The 22,474-nt window shown below is 37.9% G+C and overlaps 1 protein-coding gene across 3 annotated transcripts in view; it reads right to left on the reverse strand.

Annotated features, from left to right (window-relative positions):
- The window catches only part of USP25 (ubiquitin specific peptidase 25), a 97,459-nt gene that overhangs the window by 60,561 nt on the left and 14,424 nt on the right, over positions 1 to 22,474 (reverse strand). For 2 of the 3 annotated variants that reach the window (XM_080374513.1, XM_080374512.1), the window contains exons 2-4: positions 14,919 to 14,996; positions 13,708 to 13,852; positions 4,264 to 4,387 (exon numbers count right to left, since the gene is read on the reverse strand). In XM_080374513.1, coding sequence (XP_080230639.1) covers positions 4,264 to 4,387; positions 13,708 to 13,852; positions 14,919 to 14,996 — 347 coding nt within the window. Of the gene's footprint in view, positions 1 to 4,263; positions 4,388 to 13,707; positions 13,853 to 14,918; positions 14,997 to 22,474 lie in introns of those variants that run through there. The other variant, XM_080374514.1, reaches the window with a different exon arrangement.

The following is a 22,474-nucleotide window of genomic DNA, read 5'->3' on the forward strand; positions in this document are numbered from 1 at the left end:
AGGTGGAATTACTTTAAAAAAAACCACTTGTCTAAACTAAGTTGAAGGGATCTTTAAAATTGACATGAAGACTCTGACAGACTGGAATAAATTCACACTGATGCTGTAACAGGACTATAATACCTACTTCCGTATCACTTTCCTTTCAGCGAAACAATCAAAACTTCCCTGCCCACCTACCCCCCAGCCAAGCTCAAGAATATTTCAAAATATTTTGAGATTCAAGTTCAGAAAAATAGATATTCTCAAACAGAAGCAGTCCCCTGATCCCAAGGGTATTACCATTCATCAACCTACTAAAATTTCTTCCTTGCATTTGTTTACCAGGTGGGGGATTTCCTCATCTCTAGCTCCATCTCAAATCTGTTTCCATGTCTAATAAAGTATTTGATTCTCAAAGCTTCATATTTTTCCTCAATTTTACTTAACATTATCTGTCCTCAGAGAGCACATGCAATAGCTGCACACCCCACCTGCCAAATTCACTTTCAGTCACAGCGACAGCTGTGATGCAAACTGAAATAAAAGTGAGGACAGTAAATAGGAATTTAACGATCTGCTCAAAAGCTACATAAATGAATGTATTTACAAGCACAGCGAATAAACCTCTTTATAGTATAATGTCTACTACATTATATTCATACAGTCCTGATTTGGGGGACTACCTTGACAAAAAAAAAACCCTTACCCAGTCATTGTTCTCAACAAAATTAGCATCCTTCCAGAAACTTAGTACAAGGGTTTAGCAATTCTGATTATGCAGCAGAAACACCCTCTTCGAGACCCTCGAGACCACAGCAGCAGTCACCAGCGGCAGAACCATATCTATGTAAAGGGTATGGCACTTCTCTAGCCTCACAGGACCAAAGGCTTCCCCACCTCCAAGTGCTAGAATCTGGTTCGGTGGGAAACTCTGGAGTGAGGGTTTGTTAATGGCAGGCTTGGCTCGGGACTTCAAAGCAGTGGTTTATTTCTCTCTCTGCAACAAGCTGGGCACAGCCAAGCGGCTTTGCAGAGCTGCTTGCATGGGGCTAGGCAGACAATGCAATAAGCCTTGGGCAAAGTAAATCCACAGCACAAAAGTTCAGCCAAACCATTCTGAGGAAGCTCACTAAACATGCTGCAGAAAAGCCCGCTCCGGCAGGCTACTCGGCTACAAGAGCAAACAAAGCTCTTTACACCGTGACCGTCTTAAAACTGGACATCCAGGAATATCCCCAACCCTACATCCCTTCCCAGTTTCACCTACGGACACAATGCTTAACCACAGTGCAGAGTCCCCAGCACTTCCCATGACAGTGTTAAAAAAAAAATAAAATAAAAAAAAATGCTTAGGGGTTGTGTACATCCTTATGCACCTATAGCATGGGCTCTCACTTTAATATGGCTACTACCCTAGGCACAACACAGGCCAGCTAATTTCTCCTTTCAGTCGTATCGTGCTAGCTTCCCCAGTGAAGCCCTACCTGGCCAGCCTCACTCTCCTTCAATCCATGAAAAGTAAGATAAACAGGAGAAACTTCTTTGTATTAGGAAATACACTGATCACATGCATTTCCCTAGGAGATTTAAAGAAGGAATAGTAAAAAAAAATAATGTTCCATGTACAAGATGTTCAGCTTGGACACTTGGACATTTCAGTTGCACTCTTCCCAACACCTACATAGTAATCAGATCTGTCCTCATTAAGCAGCACAAGGCAATTACATTCAGGAAGACAAATTCTACGTGCATTACAACATTAATTACACAAGTCAAGAAATTCCATTAATGCTCCCTTGGAAACCTTAACAAAATCAGTGCAAATTATGTTCCAAACCACTATGAATCCCTTTAAAGAAAAATATACTCCACACCAAAGACTATTTAAATATGCACACATCCTACATCATTAAAAAATAAATATTTCCATAGTTTAATTTGCTTCTTATTGACTTCCTATTTGATTTCTGCTTCTTACTTAACCCAGAAAAGCATAAGTAAATGGCTGCAGCTTGACTTGTTTACAACCACATTTGCTCTTTTTGTTTTGAGAAGTCCCGCACACATACTGTGCTTTCTATTAGAATGCCAGCATTCTTCTGTGGGGTGTTAACTACAAAGTGATTTTTTAAATTTTTTTTTTTTTAAAAAAAAAACAGTCTGAAGCCCTGTCCTTAAGAAAACTGATTGAACAGTTCAGATGAAGAATTCAAGAATTCTGAACTTCGTGTATTTGTACAACTCTGACATAACTTGCCATCAGCTCAGGGTGTATCTTGGTATGTAACGGAGTTGATTTAATACCTCAATGCTGCCAAAATCCCCAAGATTCTCACTCTTCTCTGCTTTCATTCACAAGCAAAGCCCTGTTCGCTTTCTTATGCCATGATACACTCTGGATCTTTCAGTGGCTAGTTTTGTATGGCTTTGCAAAATGAATTCATGCAACAAATGCTCCAAAGAATACTACTGCAAGTATAGAAAATGTTGTATGGTGTGCAGGCCATATTCCCCTTGGTAGTAACAAGCTCTTAATATAGTACATGCTATTGTGCCTAAGTTTGCCATCAAATATATATCTCTGTTTCATCAAGAAAACAGCACTTTCTCTGTATATAACTAAACAAATTATCTACATACAAAGTACTATACACATACAAAATGTATGTACTTTGTACATACAGAAAAAAATATGGCATACTTTGTTATTCTTTGCAACCAAAAAAAACCCCACCTTAATTTAAATAGACTGTATTTATAATACTTATGGGCTAAGCAGACAAGACCAAAAAGGGCTTTTTAGTTTGAGAAGTGAAAAAGCAAAGCCTACAGGGAAAAAAAAATAAATAATAATTAAAAAAAATCTAAAGCTTCCAGGCTCCCAAGAAGTGAGCACAGCAGCAGTCAAAACTTGGGGAACAGGGGAAAAAAAGGGAGAAATATTTTCAAATCCACAAATAGGCTGACAGCCTACCTAAATCACAACTCTGACAGAATGCCAATTCTGTCCTTCAAAAAGAAGCATGCAAGAGCTGAACTTCTGAATCAGAGCTGGACAGAACTTCCACCATAATCCTGTATATATGCATACAGCGAGGTCTTAGAAAAAAGCCAATCCCTTAAAAATCTTCTAATTATTAATAGAGAATATAAATCCCTCTCATCCCATCTTTCTCTCCTAAAATATGTCATCAATATATGTTGGTATAACAACACTGCTTTCATCACAAATGGGGGGAGGGAGGGGTATGTTTACTCTTGCAATTAGTACAGCTATTTTTCTAAAGGAAAAAGGAAATGACTGTGGACAAAGTAACACTCTATATTCTCAGAGCTGGACTTTTCTGATAAACCATTTAGTCTGTCAAATACAGTGAATCAAGGGAAATAATTATTGTGTTGAATCTCTCCCATCTAAACATTTTTTATTAAAATTAGTATTTTTCAAGGAGGCAGTACTCAACCTTCTAACACAAGGATCTATTCACTGGCCTTCTCCCTTAGACCAAGGCCAACCACAGATGAAAAAAAAAAAACAACAACATCCCTCCCACACAGCTCTACACCCAGGCTTAGAACACGTCCCAAATATTTCATAATTATATCTATATTTACATATAAATACACATTGTAAAAAAAGTTACTGTAAAATCTGATCAAAAGTTGATTTACAGGCTCTTATCACACCCAAGTTGAAAAAGATAAGTTAATACAACTTTAAACCAAGAAGTTAACTTCACCCAAAGCTTATAAATCCTATTTGTTAAACAGGTTAATAACATACTTTATCAGCTAAAGTACAGCAGCTGCTCTTAGTATAGTCAAGTCATGGCATTACTACCCCCTCCCTCAATCTCAGCATTAGCACAGAGATAAGAAAATGTTACTGTAATGTGAACACTGCAAAAAACAGGACAAAGTTTATTAGCTTCTTAATTATATTTTGTTTTCATTGCTTTTTACCTGATACACAAAAACCTTTTAGTTTTAGGTCCTATTTAAATAGGATCATATATCCTCTATCTCCATCCACTTCCTCAATATTTAAACACATAAATCAACATGAAACATACTATTAAATCCTAGCCCACATATAATAGACTATTTTCCAGTGTAGAACATACAATACATTAAAGCAACATCCTGAAGCCAGGCATATCAGCAGCACAAGTGAAAGTAAACAAGTTATTCTCTGTTAAATTAAAAGTTAAAGAAAAAGCAATACAGGCCAATCTCCAACTCTTTAATTTAATTTCTGCTTTATATAAGTTGTTTGTTTACCTGCTAATGGCTTGTTCCTCATCTGTTATTCCAGTCTCCCTGAATGCCCTGTTTGACTCCTCCAAACTCAAGGCAATTGCCCTCTGAAGATCATCTTTATCATCTCCAGTGAGATCAATCACATCTGAAAAGCAAAACTATCTTTCTCAAAATTAAAAGTGAAACAGAACGAAAGGCAAGTCTTACTGTAGAGGAGAGCGAGCCCACACGGATTGCTGAGCATCATTCCAGTCCATCCCTCCTGTGCCCTGCACTCTTCCAACCACTAACCCTGCTAATGGCTCCCTTCCGCTTCCAAGCCAGATAAAAACCTCAGCAGCTTGCTCTTGCTAAGATATGGCAGGCAGTAGTCTTTCTTCCTCTTAACGTTTTAAGTTTCACAAAGCTACGGGACAAATTGAGGAATCCATGGTTTCCAAAAGCCCTCTTAAAGCAATACACTGAAATGTATTACTTCAGCTAGTTATCTGTTGCTTCCAGGGAACGTGTGACAAAGACAACCTTCTCTTTTGAAAAAGGATACCTCAACCGAGCATAGTTGTTTTGCCCTTCTCATGGAGGAGCACGTGCAGAGTTTTCCCAATGCAGCTGCAAATTCTGCAAGTATTTTTCTGTGCACTGGTGAGCCAAATACTTTCACATAGTTTCATAAGAAGTGGGGAAATTCCTTACTTCACCTAATTCTTTCCTACTCTGTCTGTGTATTCCTTTTCTGAACGTATTTAAATCTAAATTCTGTCTACTTGAAGTAGCTCATCTCAATAGGAGAACTAAGAAAAAAAATACTGAAGTCAAAATGAGGATCCACACTTGGACATGTGGGGAATGCTGGATGGGCTACTGACTGGGTAATGAAAATGAAACCACCCTACTTCTACCTCCCTCTCCAGCTCCCATTATCTAAGGAATCAGATACTAACATTCCCCATCAACCTCCTTGTTTCCTGCAGGTAGTGACAGCACTCCCCCTCCTGAGTATGGACAGGTTTCACTATCCCACATCACACCACAGTACAAATCATCCCCCTGTCAGGCACAGCCATGCTTTGAGTAGCCAGGGCCAACAAGAATGTCCATCAACTGCACAAGACCTTCCAAAAAGCCAAGGTCATTGGTTATCATTATTTCAAGGGCCAAAAGTCTCATTTTGCAAGTCAGCCAGACAGAGAGGGGAAACTGCAAAAGAGACTTTTATGTGCAATGTTAGACAGACAGGCACACAGAGCCTTGGCTGGTTTCAGGCTCCCTCCTCCAAGGCCAAAGTTTATCAACATGCTACGAAAAGAACTACTCTGCAGCCTGGGTTTGGACATTAGAAGCTAAAAGACCTGGGAGAAAGGGGTACAGATTCAAAACTGATGACTGCTCACACAGACAGATGAGCAGGTTGTCTGTATTTCTCCTTCCACAGGCCAGCCCAATACTCATACCCAAAGAGTTTCATCTAGCTTTTGACGTTTCTCCTAGATGAGCTGACTCACTGTAGAGATAGCTTGCCTTCCTTCCCTGGGCTTATTTGTCTGTGCGTTTCTCATCGGATCAAAATAAAACCCCGAACTTACAACAGTGACAATGAGGTGACTTGTCCTAAGAGACAGCTGAAACTGAAAAGAAGTTGTAGAAGAAACTTTTCTGTTAACACCAGTATCTTCAAAAAACTAGTTTTAAACTTAGCCCTATTTCCCCAAATAAAGATGGCTGGATTTCTGTTTTATTTAGTGAGCCCTTAAAGGAAGCGCTATTACCTGCAAAGTAAACTAGGCGATCTGTCATGATCTGCAAGTGTAGAAAAATGCTATGTCCACAAAACCAGTACCTCAGAATTTTATTCTTATGTCTTTTATAGTCAACTCAGGCCTTCCAGCACATCAGAAGGATACTTTAACTCAGATGCCTGAAATTCTTCTTCAGAAGTACTAAAGCAATTACGACAACCACCAGTAAATGCCTCACCCAGAAGAGTTTTGATATGTGAGCTGCCGTATTGAGAACAATGTAATTTGGGCTAAAATTACAACCTGGGTCACAGGCAAACATGGCTCTGTTCAACAGCCCGAGAGCAGGAAAAAAGCTAGAAAGGTCAACAGCAATGAGAAAATCCCATGACCACACACGCTACTTACTCCACTCCAAAATGCAGTGCTTAGGTTGTATTTTCCACCCATCTGCAGGTAGTCACACACAAACAACTCATCTCCACTGGAGACAAGCTGGTTTTTCAGTAAGTAGTCGTAGTGGTCACAACTGAAGATGGAGTAAGCCTCAAACCAGCAGCCACGCAGGCTGATGGAGAAGTATGGGATTACTCTGATCACTCAAAAAGGAGACTATTCCTTTAGCCAGTCTCTAGCCAGGTCAGAGTGATGAAATTCTTATACAACAATGAAGAATGTTAGATTAAGAGGTAAGCTGCTTTATACGGGAACCGTTCTTCAGAAAATAACTCATAACTTAGGTGAATATTATGTGGTCAACAAAAGCTCCTACTGTTAATAAAAAAAAAATTTAAAAAAAAAAATCTATCAAGGTCAACTCCAACTCACACTTCCATTAAATTATTCTTCATTGCACCTCCCTAGCCCCTTGTTCTTTATTCATCTATACCACCACACTATGCGTTCAGAAGTTTATTACCATCCACATTACCAGTGATTACACCACTTTAATATTAAAACCCCAAATTTTTGGTTCAACTTCTCTCAGAAAGCAGATCAACACAACAGTTTCCTTTGGCATGCAAGAGTTTTGGAGCAGACAATAAAGGATTCTCTTTTGAAATGTTTTTGCATATATGTTTTTCATAATTTGCATGAAAAAAAGACAATACAGTGAAGACCTGCTGCCAGATACTACCACCACATGAGAGTGGTGCAATCAATTTATGTCACAGAGCATTTACCTAGCATAACTTATGTCAGAAAAATAAGTTTCTAAATATCACCTAATCCATGGTAGCCTACTCCGTGCAAGCTTTTAGTTTGTAGCAAACATAAAACAAAAATATTCCGGAGGTTTAAGCTAATTTATTTCATCTCATGTTTGCTGTACTTGGAGCAGGTCCAAGGTCTTTTTCAGCAAATCAGCTGATACGCAACTCATTAAGTTGCAACAGTTCACCTATGACTTGAATCCTGAATCACAGTATTATGAAGAGATCTTAATAGAAGTCATAACAGAAGGGGAACAGTCTGAGTCTAACCTCCTCTTTAAAAACAAAAAAACAGCTTGCCTCGATAGTTTGCACTCCTGTCAGTTGGTTACAGATTACACAAATTTACATATACTACATGAAATTCATGCAGGTTTTTTTTTTTATTTTACTTTAAAATAGCTTCATCTTTTGTAAATTCTTACATGGGGATTTTTTTTTTTTTTTTTAGTGAAAAGATATCCAATTTTCAAGCACATGTATGATCACTTTGTCTTCTCGCACAATCATAATAAATTCAACATTAACCTAGTTTTAAAATACATATTTCACTTCAATGTTATAGTGTTAAATGGAAACCTATGATTTTATTTTACAGCAATTAGTGGTGGAATTCATTCAAGAAACTCATCTACTGAAGTTTCCTATCTGATCAACCGATTTTGAGGTCTGAGTTTGAAGCAAAAAGAAAAAAGCTGACTTTCATCCGAAGTATTTATCAGACACATACGAGTTTCATGTGATAGGCTGAAGGACGTATTTGATAAAAGTTAGTAAGAATAATGCTATTCTCCAAATTTATAGTTCCCCAACTTATATTTACACATGTCGATTTTGTAATAATCCTCTCATTTAGGCCACAGAACACTTTAGTTCTCACTGGCTCATACTCATAAAAGTACTTCTTACTGTATATCCCATAGCCTTAGAAAATGCAAACGTTCTTAAGACATGACTACTAAATAAAAAAGTTTGCTTCTGAAAAAATTCTTTATGAATGAAGAAACTGCTCATCAAAACAGTCTGGCTTACTGTATTCATGATGTTTATTCAAGTAAAATTAACATCCAGAACTAATCAACTGTTTTCCTAAGAAATTTAGTTTCTGTTTACAACATTATTATGTAATAATGTGTGCTTCTGGAACCTAAGATCCAGAGAGTCTGACACCATTTATAATACTACCAAGCAATTTTAAGCTGTATATTGAAATTTGTGACAAATATACTAGTGTATATACAGTAAATGCACACACTATGTCTATCTATCCCCGCGTACCTTCTGTCTTTTGTAAAAAAACCTTATGAATCTGTTTCCTTAGGAAGTTTCTATCATCATTGAAATAAATGGTTCTTACTTGGTAATGGCCTGGGTCATTAAAACAATTACTGTATTATTAACTTGTTACTTATACCAGGAGGAGACAAAGAATAGGAACTTCAGATTTAAGCAACTGGGGAAGCTCAGCATAAGGGACAGATCTGAAGTAGCAATTGAACCCAGGGACAGGCAATGAACAACCACAATAATGCAACTGCTGGCACAGGGAGAGGAAAACGAAAGGGCAGGTCTGATGGGTTCAATGGACAGGTACCAAGTATGGAAATCCAGCAGCAAGGCTCCAATTTCAACACACCAACAATATAAAAAGAAAAGAAAAAAAACAAAAAATTGAGACTACATTAGCTTTGCTTATTACAAGCAGAGCTATGCAAAATCATGTATTCTACCATCTATTCTGTGATGTTAAACATCATGATTGCCTGAGAATCCCACATGAAGATTTAAGGGAATTTACATGGCTGTATATGCCAAATTTCATTATAACTGGATGAGGAAAGAATACACAGCTACTCAGCAACTAGTTAGCCAACCCAAACAGCTCTACTGATGAAAGAGCTAGCAAATGTTGGCCACCACGATCTTACAGGAACTTCTTCATCTCAGCTGCATTTACACTGTTCTAGGACGGTAATACCTTAAACTAATGATTCTCACACTGACAGGGATGGCAAGGAGAGACATAGTCATGGAACAAATAAACAAGTGAGGATGTAACACGAAAGGAGGACCTCAAGGTACAAAAGTCCTGACATTTTGAAGCAGGGACTCCACCACACCAAGCTGGAGACACTCCCAGGAACCTGGATGGAGATGACACAAATAATCCCTGAAATAGAAGGAAATGTCATGAAGACACATAGTGATACCTGAGTTAGGTAAGGTGACAGAAGAAACTAGTGTCAAATTTTACTCACAGAAACAATAAAATGCATAGAATGAGGACTGACTAGGACTTGTGGAAAGAAGGGTTTAGGAGCTACAGCTAATTCACATTCAACCTGCAATTCACATCACCACAGCACTGAAGAAAATTTGAAGTGTTACACTAAGGTATACTGCCAAAGTACTACAGGGACATTTATAGAGATTCACCCATTTTTTCTTAAGAACTCAGCTGAAGTCTTGCTTATTGTTTTCAGTGCCACAGTTTACAAAAAAGGCAGAACTACTAGAGAAGGTTCAGAAGAGAACAACACTGACAATAGGTACAGGATGTACATCCAAAGACTTGGAAAGAATTTCAGCTGTTGAGTTTAGATCTGATAAAAGTCTGAGGGGCCATTATGATACACTGTCTTTGAACATACAACACTTACATCTGAGATAAAAGGAATGAAGTGTACTACCATCTCCACAGGGGACAGCCCAAAGAATAAAGGACTTAACCTGAAGCATGAGGGATTTAGGCAAGACATTAGGAGTTTAAAAGTAAGGACAGTGAAGCACCATAATAAATCACTCTATAAACTTTTCAGTCTCTAGAAAAGAATGGTTTTTAAGAAATGTTATATAAACATCACTTCGGGAGGATTTAGGTGTGGTTAAGTCTACCCTATTGGGAAGAGTTGACTGAATGAGTTCTGAAACTTATGCAAAGGCTCAAACTCTGGGGACAGGAATATATAAAAAGGCAGGTCCCCAGAAACAATGAAGTCTACAACCCTCAAGCTGGTGGCATTTTCTAGTTACATTGTACCATGTCCTTATGAAAGGGCTTGAAATCTTTTGTTTCGGCTTTGGAATGTGCAATTGTGAAGACTAATACTTCAGTATTTGTGAAAAGAGTTTTGAGTTTTCAAAAGAAAGGAAGGGGAGAACTTGTCTTGACAGCTATTTCACTTGAAGACAATACAAGTTCTAAAATAAATCTTCATGCTGCTGCTTCCTTTAACCCGGTTCTGCAAGTTTCATAAATAGTAAGATGGAAATGGATATATGCTTATCAATGAAACAGTTCTGTTGTGCAACCACAGAAGAACACACACTGAATTACTTCAAAAGAAAAAAAAAAAAAAAAAGAGAAGGTTTCTAGTGAAATCAAGAAAGTTAAAATATTGAAAAGCATTGCTGAACTATCATTTTGCTTTAAGTGCACTGCCTAGGACTTATGCTACTAAGCAGAACATAAGCAGTGATCTTCGATTAGAAAGTGTTCATTTGTACATTGCAACCCTAATCCTCAAGTACTTTTTGCCCACTAACAGATTGCAGGAAGGAAAAAAAAAAAAAATCACAACCCAAAAACCCATAGTCCTAAGAGTAACACCACCTTTGCAAAGGGAACAGATAAAGCATGCATCACTTGATGTGAAAAAGTTATGCTTGCAGGTGCTCGCACATGCCATTTTGAACAGGCAAAAAAGGCAAACATCATGAATAACACTGATTGTGCAAGTCAACCTTTGCTTTTAAAGATGGAGTACATTTTATGCAAACTTATCAATATTTTGAAGCTGCTGAAATGCTGCATTTGCTAATAAGAGAATAATCACTCCTAACATACAGGATGCAACTCGTAAACAGCTGAATGACCACTGTCATTTGGAAGAGCCACTGCACAATCCAGGCTAATCACAGACTGTTAAGTTACACATACACATTTTTACCTCTTAACTAAGTAACCATTTCAAAGAAACTTAATCAGTCAAGTTTGCAGAATGCCTTTATGGAAGGCATACATTCAAAAGCCTTTGTAAGTGGCTGGAGGTTTTCTCTGGCATAAAAGACAGTTCTGGTATTTATCTCCGTCTCTCACCCCCAGTCTGGATGACTTAACTTGGTGGGACCATGAAGCTCAGTGACTTACAACAACGTAAATTCCAAATGCACAGAGGTAGTTAAGCAGTAACAAACAGTAAAGGGTGACTTATAATTATCTTCATGTAATTATACCTAGATGAGACAGTAAAAGGCAGTCAAATTTGAAAGGCAAGATACTGTCAGCAACACAGTACGTTTACTGAGAACCACTAGTAGTGTTCTTTGCAGAAGGGAGTGTTGATGGTTGGAGCTATCATTGCTGAATGTTTTCCATCCATGTCCACCCTTGCATTCTCTTCTCTCAACCCACCGTCTTTCACGATTCTCCCTTACATGGCAGTACGTACTAACACTGGGCCCTGAAACTTGTGCATTTTAGCTGTACTGCGTTTTTTAAACTCATAACCAAAATTATTACAGGCAAGCAGATCACAACAGAAAGAACTGTAGTTTATGCAAGAAGCTTTCACTACCTCTCAGGGGCAGAGCGAGGCAGCCTCTATGATCAGACTGGTTTAGACTTTTCCGCTTTAGGTGTTTAGTTCTTGCCCCTTAAGTCCTCCAATGTGAAGAAAAGTTGGCCAGGATGCCTTTATCTCATGACATGTTTTCAGTACAACTAAAAGAGCAAAGGCCTCTCATCTGTGTCACCAGTGAGGATCGGACCAGACTTTAAAGATGTAACAACAAAAAAAAAGCATCTGCTTTCTGCACAGCAGCTGGCACTTCTCAATTACTGACTTGTAGTACTATATAACTGTAAAGAATCTGGGTCTGTCTTCAGCCTTCCAGAAAAGAGAAGAGAATCCTGAATTTCAGCTTGGAAACAGGCAACCAAGACTCACTCTTTTCAGTCTGACCATCAGCCACAGGTAATGTAGACTCTGCAGGCTTGACTCTTCCTTCTCATATCCGTTGCCACCTCCTATCTTCAATAAGGTTGCATAGCAGAGTAAGTGACACCAAAACTAAACACGTCTATTAATGGGATTGCTAATAAATCTAATTAAACACAGACTGCAAGAGAATCCAGCTTACTATTCCACTGTCATAGTAGATCTTCAGTACTGGAGACTACAACAACAGTGGTAAGTTTGAGGAAACAGACTAATTTCAACAATGTCAATTTTCTGACTTCGAAAACTAAATACATGTGGAGTTTTGTGCGTGTTTTCTTTTCAAAGGAGGGAAAAGAAGAAAAAAACCCAAAAAAACCCCTCACAATAAAAAAAACCCAAACCACTCCCACACCTTATTCAGAGGATAATACAACTACTTATAACACACTCAGGGCACTTTATATGGAGTTGCTAGTAATACCAAGGATTAAAATGCAGTTTTCAGAATGTGAGATATTGAGAATAAACTCATCTTTAATTAAAAAAAAAAAGTTAAAAAAGAAAGATGTTTATGTCAAGGTGCCAGAGACAAACAGACAATTGTACAACTCACAAGGAGATGTAACTAAACTGCTTTATAATGGTGCCACCGTAGCCACCCTAGGATCAGTGAAACGAAGGGGAAAAAGAAAATCCTACTGTGGGTGAAGCTAATTCTACTCATTTAACAAAAGCTACATATATGTACTACATATGTAGTCAAAGGATCAGTGAATATTAAAATATTCCACATCTATATTTAGAATGTTGAAATGTAAATACAGTATCAAGAAACTTCAGATTTTACAGAAATCCCACCACAAAACTTCCTTTGACTTTTTCTTTCATGTTATTTCCCATACTCATTTACAGAAGACATTTAACATGTGTAACACATTTAACACACTGCCCCCCCCCCAAAAAATAACTATGCACTTAAGTAAAGGAATAAAACCTGCAACGTTGAGAGACCTCTGGTATCAACTAAATAAAACTGATTAAAATTAATTAAATTTAATATTAATTTCACATACAATAAACCTATCTTTTGCTATAAAATGCACACCTAACCTCTCATTTCTCCATTTAGGAAAGTCATCCCTTTCAGGGAGAAGCTACTTCTAAGCATATTAAGCTTTAGTGTGTTAAGAGACATTCACAGATTGTTCTCCAATTATTTTGACAGAAGCGTACCCAGCTTTTGTCTTTAATTATTTACTGCATGGCCCCAAAATAAATCCTATAATGGGGGAGGGAAACAGAAAAAAAAAAAACAACAACAAAAAAACACACAACCAAACACCAAAGACTGAAAACCCAGTTACTCATCCTCTGATCAATATAATACATACATGTAAAGGTAATACTTAAGGGTATCTCAAATAAAAATTATACTGAAATAAGGAAAGAAAGAATACATAACCATCTAAAAATTGTTAAGTAAGAATCATCAGCAGATTAACAGTCATCTCACAGGCAAGTTTTTAGCTTCCTTGCCTTGAAATTAAACTTAAAAAAAGAAAAAATACCTACTGGTGTCTGCCTGGCTGCCCACGCTGATGTATCTGTCATTTCCAGGAAGGGCTGTTTGATAGTAAGTTGCCTCCTCTACCTGGGGAACCTTGGCATTCTTTGCAGTGAGGAAGGCCACAGCCAACTCCAGATTACCATTGCTGTCCTTTAAGCATCAACAAAACAAAAAAGTGAGAAAGTCCCCTCACCCTTTTATAATTTTTCCTAACAACAAAGGTCAACGTTACAAGCAACTTAAAAGATCAATGACACATTGTATTTTCAGGTGAAATATGATTAGAGAAGAAAGTTTCCAAATTTTACATATTCTGTATACTTCATTTTTAACCAACAGAAAGATAAAATATATTGTAAAAATTTACTTTGGTAGAAATCCATTTATTTCAGAAAAAAAATTAAAGGTCTTGTAATGCAAGTCAATCCCTCAAACAAGCATAATCAACACACACTCACAGACTTAACAGAAGCTAAATTCTTCTGAAAATCTACCATTTCATTTCTAAAGCAAGAAATACTGTCTTTTGAGGGGCAGTTGTAATTTATGCTGAATCTGAAGAAACAGCTATATGTATATGTGATTTAAATTCACTAAATCCTCATTTACTATGTATAAATGGCTAAAAAGCTCTGCCTGAGGGAAACAAGGCTTCTTTTTTTGATTTAGATATATATATGCATATATATGTATTTGTGGAAACAGAACACAGCGAGACCTGCCATTCTTTACTTGCATCGAAGAACTCTTCTGTGCTATGAAAGAATTTACAGTGGTTGAAAATACAGTGAAGCAATAGTAAATTAGCAAAGAGTGGCAAATTCAAGTTCTTCATTCTACATACTGAACAGGACCTGTGCATAATAGAAAACTCAACTACATCTTGACAAGAAACAATACTTAACTCATCAGTTGACCAGTTGCAGTAGCACCACGGTATTTCAAAATACTTTAGCCAAAGGTTAAAGGCAAGTCAAACCATTCCTATCTTTTCATTTTTGAACAGCAGATTAATTTTTATGTCTGTAGCAGAAGCGATCAAGATTCCTTCTAAAGTGAACAAGCCATCATTATTACCTTTTTTCCCCTGAAATAAATCTAAAAAGTATTCAAACTGGGAAGGAAGGGAAAACAAGAGTAAGAAGGGGTGGAGTTTATGGCTTTCACAGGCAGTTAAGATATATATGTTCTGCTAGAAGTCAGACATCCATCTTACCTTCAGTGCTTGTTGTAGTACCTGGATGTCATTGATACCAGTGATCTCTCTCAGCTGATTTAAAAATGTTTGCTGGTGCTAAAAACAAAAACAGATCATCAAAATAAGATAGGAGCCAAATAACAGCAAAACCAATTACTTACAAGAATATGCTTTTCTGCAAACATTAGAAGTATCCCCATATATAAGCTTTATGCACCACAAAGGGGTAGAACCTTCATTATTCAAGCTTCTCTTAGTTTCTGCAACTTGGGCACTTTTAATTCCCAAATGTAACAGTCTGGTGTTTTGGGTTTTTTTTGGTTTTTTGTTTGTTTTTGTTTTTAAAAAAAAAAAAAAAAAAAAAGAAAAAAATTGACAACGGGTGAGCTTATGCAAGATGTGTTTAAGCAACCTATATGAAGCTCCAATTGACCCTCCTGAACAAATAAAATTCCATAGCTTGGTCTTCAAAGGCAGTAGGGGGAATAGCTGACTGAACTCCCACCAAAACCAATGTCTTCAGCTCTCAATTATTCTCACCCCATTATTTCCCTAACATACGTAATTCCCAGCCATACCAACCCAAACCCAAATAAATTCATCTCTACTGATCATTTCAGTATTTTAAGAGAAAATAAAAATGTCCACATGAAATACAGTTTTTCAAGAATAAACCAAAACCTTAGGAATCCACCTTAACTGCCTTCCAACACCAGTTGAATCCAACTGTCCCAAATCACACCACCAGTCAGCACCCATGACTGAGTTTAAAGTAACAGATGGAGTTAAAGGAGAATAAAAGGTTCTAGGTCTCTTAAATCACTTCATAAGATTTTTGAGGCTTTTTTTTTTTTTTTTTAACAAAAGCCTGGTCCCACTCCTGTTTAGATCCAACATTCCCTCCGCTCATGCTCAGACAGCACATCACAGAAGCAAAAAGCAGGCACTAGGCTAGAACAATCCTTGAACTCCAGTTAACCATTAAATCATCTTAACCATTAAGACAATGAAAACAGAGGGCTGACCATTGTTCCATACTAACAAATTGCACTTTTCTTTTGGCAGATGGGAAAAGGAGAAAAGCTTGGCGGTATTTGCAAGTGGTTTCTTTTTTATTGTCTGCCCACCACATCCTGAACTCAAAACAATAATTTCATCTATAAAAGAGTATTTTGTAAAGTACAGCGTTTTGTTTGTTAGACAAAAAGCGTATTTCCTATCAGTGACAAATAAATATTCTCCTGTTATGCTCCAAATTCAATTAAAAAGAATAAATAACTACAATTGTCTTGCGGCTACTTCTAAAACACTTCTTTTTAAAATTAATTATTTGGAATCAAATATTCCAGTACTCTTATTCTCTCCTTATCACAGCTTTGTATAGAGGAGGAAATTAAGAACTGCATGAATGCTGAATTCCCCAGTGTGAAATTAACCTGGCAGGCACTACTTCATGCCCTAATAAGTTGAAATAGAAGGCGTATAGTTCAGGATGTTTATGAATTACATACACAATCTTTTCTTCATTTATGATCCTAAGGGACGCTGCTAACAATCCAATTTGCCTTTTTTTTTTTTTTCTTCCTTTTCTTTTTAAAAACCCTGCTATTGGCACAAGAAAAGTGAAGTGAAGCAGGAGAACAAACTCCCACTCTATCCCTATCCCTCACCCCCTCATTTGTTTACTCTGTGCATTTCATAGCACTCTACAAAGGCAGGACTTGTTTCCCCTGTAAAGTTGCTTTCCTGCCCCTGGGTCTGGCAAGAAGCAAAGAATAGAAACAGAATATTTGGGAAAAGTAATTACAACAGCATTAAAATCAGCAGGAGCAATTCAAGGGCAGTGCATGGCAGCAAAAGGGATTTCTTTTTGTATTTGCTACTAATGCGACAGTTTATAAAGCAGAAAATAGTTTCACGATAAATTATTATAACAACAAGTTGTAACGGTTTTATGTATCTTCCACAATATATACAACACTTGGAAAGGCTGACTGGAGGATATTCATTGTTCACAGAGATTTGGAAAAGACAGAAGAGACACAGTTTACCAACAAAGAATCTCTTCGCAGTTCAAAATATTGGCTGTTAACTTATGAGCACAGCTGTGACTTATAAACCTAGCCATCTGTAGTTTATACACAGATTTCAGTATTGCAGCGCAAAGCTGTGGTTTGAGGTCCCCTTCCCAAGGACATAGACATTTAGCAGATCAGAACCAGGCCCAGGGATGCTGCTTTCTCATCAAGCAACAATTTAAGTACCTAAACTCTTGGCCTTAAAAAAAAAGTAGATTTAAGGCACTCAGCTCCAAAATTTCTAACTGGTAGTTAATTGAACACCACAGAGACTATATAAGCATCCTAGTTACAACTGACAAAAATTAAGAGGAAAATTAGCAGTTATCCCAAATACCTTTAAGGGGACCCGAACTGCTCTGGGGTCACAAACACTTGGCTTAGACATTACTGGCTCTTCAGGTAAACATGGACAAGCTGCCATTAAACTCTAACTGAGCTTCAAATCACACATAAGTTAAAGAACGATGATAAAATTCCCTTCCTAGAAGGGGAAGGACAAAAGATAAAAACAAAGCAACAAAACCAGTGTAATTTAAGTTGTTTCCACCTGATCAATATGTTCTCTTAATACCTGCCAACAGACTTAACAGGACTTCAGAAACTATTATAAAACTGCGTAAGGCAGCTAAAAACTTCCTAAGGCACCATTTGAGTGGTGGCCTTCTCTTCCACACATTCACCATGTTCCCCTCATCCTCTCAAATCTAATATACCTGACAATCTCTACTGCATACAGACCTTTCCTGCAACTGCATGTTTAACTTTGCCATTATTCTCCTTTATTGTTATATTGATATGTTACCACCCATGAAACTGTAACACAGGTAATTATATTTCTTTTCATTACAAATGACAGTGCAGGCAACTACTATCAAACTTCATTCATTAATCAAGGGTGTGAGATCCAGTTTTCTTTTCTGTTTTTCTTTTCACTTACAAAGTTTGTGAAATACAATCATACCTAAATTCAGAGAGCTAATACTACTTAGTTCTTGATGTAACTAATTTAGTGCATCTGTACTAGACTGCAGAAGTCAAAACGGGTAAAGTTTATTTGTTTTGAATTACACTCCTCTAGTACAATAGATGATTTAAAAAAAAAATATTTCACTGTTACCCATGACGGAAGTTCGGACATCAATTTCTAATGCAACTGTTAAATAGTTAAGTCCCTTCTGTACTGTAACTAATATTTAATATAATACTTAGGACAGACTTCTACATACAAAGTGAGCCACTCTCCTTACTCCTATTAATGCTCCTTCTGATTACATCTACCCTAGAAGCTTTACTTTTCCCAGAGCTCACGCTAACTTGAGCTGAAGTGACTGTAGCATATAGAACCTCAAGTATCCCCAAACACTAATGTAGATATTCTGAACAATTATGATCTTGATTCACTCAAAGGCTTACCAAAAATACCCGAAAGAGCTCACCCTACACTAAAGCAAATCCAAAACCCAAAGGTGGTGGCATACAAGTATTTACAATTGTCTGAAGCATCTACACTAATGTGTCAGGTCAGTGAGGGAAGATTCAGAACACAACTACAGAAAAAAGTTGCCATCTTTTTTCAATACAGCTCTTCCCCGATTCCCTCTTTTTTCCAACCTTGCATTAGTAGAGGCTCAAATTCTGAATTATAACTCACTGTCCATTAATTCAATTTAATAAGCAACCTCCCTCTTCAAACGCAGATCCAAAAAGATCATTCCAACAGAACCAGGTGCAACTACTGAAATTCTTTTGGATCCTATTCGCTTATACCCACTTCTGTTCGCCATCCTTTCCTCAAACTTATGAGTGATTCCATAGTTTATCTATAGCACAGATTCTCCAGTTTAGTAGTCAGGACTCCACATATATCTACAGTGCAGCACCAAATGCGTTACAATATATGTGCACGCATAGACATGACATACACACACACATTCCACGTAGCTTGATCTGCACTTCACTCAGTTCTAAACCAGCTCCAGGACTCTGCCTATGACACCAGACCCTGCCGGTGCAACTGCTAGAGGGTAACCCAAATCCCTGGCCTGACAAAGGAGATGGCTCACTGATGCTATAGCCGCCCTGAGATCCAGCTGCTCACACCCCTCAGTCCCACCACACCAAGCAGCAACCAGTTCCCTGGGGCTTTCATGCATGACCTATTCCCAGCCTTCCCCCTTCCCTCTGGCTCTCCGAGGTATGCAATATGTATCTCCAGGCTTTTGGCTCTTGGAAGATGTTAACTAACAGGAAATTCTCCCATTTTCCTGGATGGATGCCAAATTTGTGTATTAGGAATACATGCCCTTATTTCCAATTCTTTCCTTTTTCAGCCATTCCTCCCTTCCTCTCAGGAAATGCCCAATTAAGATTATCTGGTTTATAACCTCACACAATAGCATATTCAGTAGCTGTGCCAGCTAGTGAAGCAGAAAAGGATCTGCACTATTATCTGCTTAGGGAGATACTGCACGCAAATTAGTTCCACAACAGTACTGTAAACTCTGACAACTTATCAAAAATCACAGCAAAAAGCTAAATTACAGAAAAAAGGTAAATCTCAATTTGACTAATTCTGAATCATACTGCAGATAAATTTGGGAAAAAAAGTTAGCCACCTTTTGATCTGTTTATTTTCTCATCTCTGCAGCTTCTGAAGAATTACATGTAAGCTTTGGCTTTATTCATGCAAACATCCAAATATTTTTATTTGTAACACAAGCATTTTCAAACTTAGAAGACAGAACAACCCTCTTCAGTTTCCAAGCACAGAAAAAGCCTCATGTTTAGTAATAAACAAGATGGTCCAACCACTACCAGAAGAAATCAGGGCCTACTGCCTCACTACACAGTTCATTTAAATAGGACATAATGAAAACTAACTACAGAAATCCCTTCCTTCTCAAGGGTTGAACACTCGTACTAGAGACAAAAAGAAAGGGAAAAATGCAAATGCCAAGAACAGCATCCTGACTCAGTCCCTTCACACAAAAAATGCTTACTTTGCTTTCCAGTGGAACACCGATTTAGAAGAGCTATTTGTTGGAGGACAACCCAAATGACACTGTACAAAATATTTTATATTAAAGACAAGTCTACTGTAACCTGAGCTGCAGACTACCTGCTAATGGTACAGTCTGCAGACAAGAAACTAATAAGCTAGTTTCCTCATATGATGTTGCTGTAATGAGAACACAGAGATTAGAAGAATGTAATCCTCTATAAAAAGGATTTAAGTTTCTGCTACAAACAAACAAATGAAGAATAGTTAACATACAAAAGACAAGCGTGCTAAAGACCCTCAATTACTACTGTGAATGTCATTTTCTGCCACATTAATCATATCTCCCAGGAACAGTTAAAAGGCCCACATACACTGCTGAGCATTATGGCTTCCAGCAATGCAGATACATTAACCACCTTCTAAATAAACTGTTGGTCAAGTTCCAAATAGGCAAATAAATATTGACTCCTTCCATGAAGATGCTAAGCTGAAACAGAGGAAACACACGGTCAACTCCAGAAGGCTTCGCTGCATGTCTTTGCTCTCACCACCTCTGTCCTCAAGGTTTTTCTGTGTGCGTGTGTGCAAACTGAACATACATATCTAAATAGGTAAATTTAAAAGTAGGCATATGTATATAGAAGCAGTATTTTGCTAATGCAAAGACCAAATTAAATCTCTGCACTGGTTGAAGGCATTCATTGTTACAGTACCTACTAAAGCACAATTAATTCAGTTCCCTTGCCTGGTATCTACTAACTGGGTTGGTTTCCTTTCATTTGGTCACAAAAAGAAAAACCTCTTACATGACACTGTACCCTCTAAAAAAGTAGGTAAATATATATTTTTATACGCACCTAAATGGAAAATGTATCTCAGCTTTGGCTTGGACAAAATCACCTGTGGGGAGCAAAGGACATGCACAGAGACCGCAGACTCTCAGTCTGGGACTGCTCTGCACAGCCTGCCAACACCTGCCAATTACAGCAGCAGCTTGTGCAAAGTAGGTAACTACCCACCTGCAACTGGACTGAAAGCACACTTACTTCAAGGAGGCAAAAGGGCACACTGTAGGGCAGTAACTTTCAGCCAGCAACAGCCTGGACCAAACAAAAGTTTAATGGGGAAAAGGCTTGAGTGCATTACTTATATGCATACAGTCCCCGTCCCGTCGTCGTCGTCGCCCCCCCCCCCCCCCCCCCGAAAAAATAAAGGAAGGATTCGTCTTAGTCATTGTGCTATATAACCTCTATTCTTTATAAGACAACACTCAGAACACTTTCACCGTATTTCTATGGCTTCCATGGGCAGTAACAAAGCTGTACTGCTTCAACTGAAAATGCTTTAACAAGCGACTTTTCAAGGAACTTCAAGATTTGATACTAAGGTTTCTACACAACACAAGAGCATGCATTCATGTAAATAGTCGCTATTCCGAGCCTTACATATGCAGCCCCCCGCCTGCCCCCCCCCAAAAAAATGAACTCTCATTTACTCTTAACATCTAACACAAATTTATTTTAATTCAAGCAAATATTTAATCTTTTTGAAACGAGATTTTAGAGAGGCTTGAGGAGTTTGGTTTGTATTTACTGACAGTAAATATAAGGCAAACCCACCTCGGATAGTTACACACACTTGCAAAATCACAGAAGTTAAATGTGATCCAAATCATCACCTACGTGGGGAATACTCTTGCAATGAGCACTAAGCCCTGTCAGTTCACAGGGAGAAAGTCAGGAACTTTCCAAACCCTTCCACCCACAGGCAGGAAATGTGGCCTCACACCCTTTCTTCCACATTTACACAGACAGCACAGGGAAGGAATGAGAACCTAAAACCAGATTTCTTACACAGCTCAGGAGGAAGAAGAGTAAAGCAAGAGGGAAGCATCACTTCATTATATATAGAACTTCCTAGGCAAATTCTGGGGTGCTAAAGAATTCGAGTAATAATGCAGCTGGAAGAGGCACCACCGAGTACGTAGATCCAGTAACATGGAGAGCATTCTGAAAGCAACAGAAACACACTTCCTTGCACGCGTTTAGTGGATTTTGTCTCATTTCCCCTCAGGCCACAGAAGTACTGAAACTCAGCCCTGGACTCCAACTCAATTGCCCTGCAGGTCTATTGCCTGGATTACAACCAAACATGTTCCGGCTGTATTATGAAGAGATTCCATTTTTCTCGACTGAAAAAAACCAAACCAAAATAAAATAACAACAACAAAGAAAACAGTGGCTGAAGGCAACAGGAGTAGTCACTATAAAGACAAAGCAAGAGCAAGCACTAGGAGGACAGCAAAGCCGTTCAAAGTAACTTACAAGACCACAATAATAAATGGTGTGATCTATGACAACAGTAGTATTAACTGGCTCAAAAACTTTTGTCATTTCCATCAAAGTAACATTGTTGAAAATCAGTCCCCCAAACCAAAGAACGAACAACCAACAAAAACATGATTGAAGTTCTATCTTAAAATTACGTTATGA

This window comes from Falco punctatus (assembly GCF_963210335.1).
Source record: "Falco punctatus genome assembly, chromosome: 2".
Taxonomy (NCBI): domain Eukaryota; kingdom Metazoa; phylum Chordata; class Aves; order Falconiformes; family Falconidae; genus Falco; species Falco punctatus.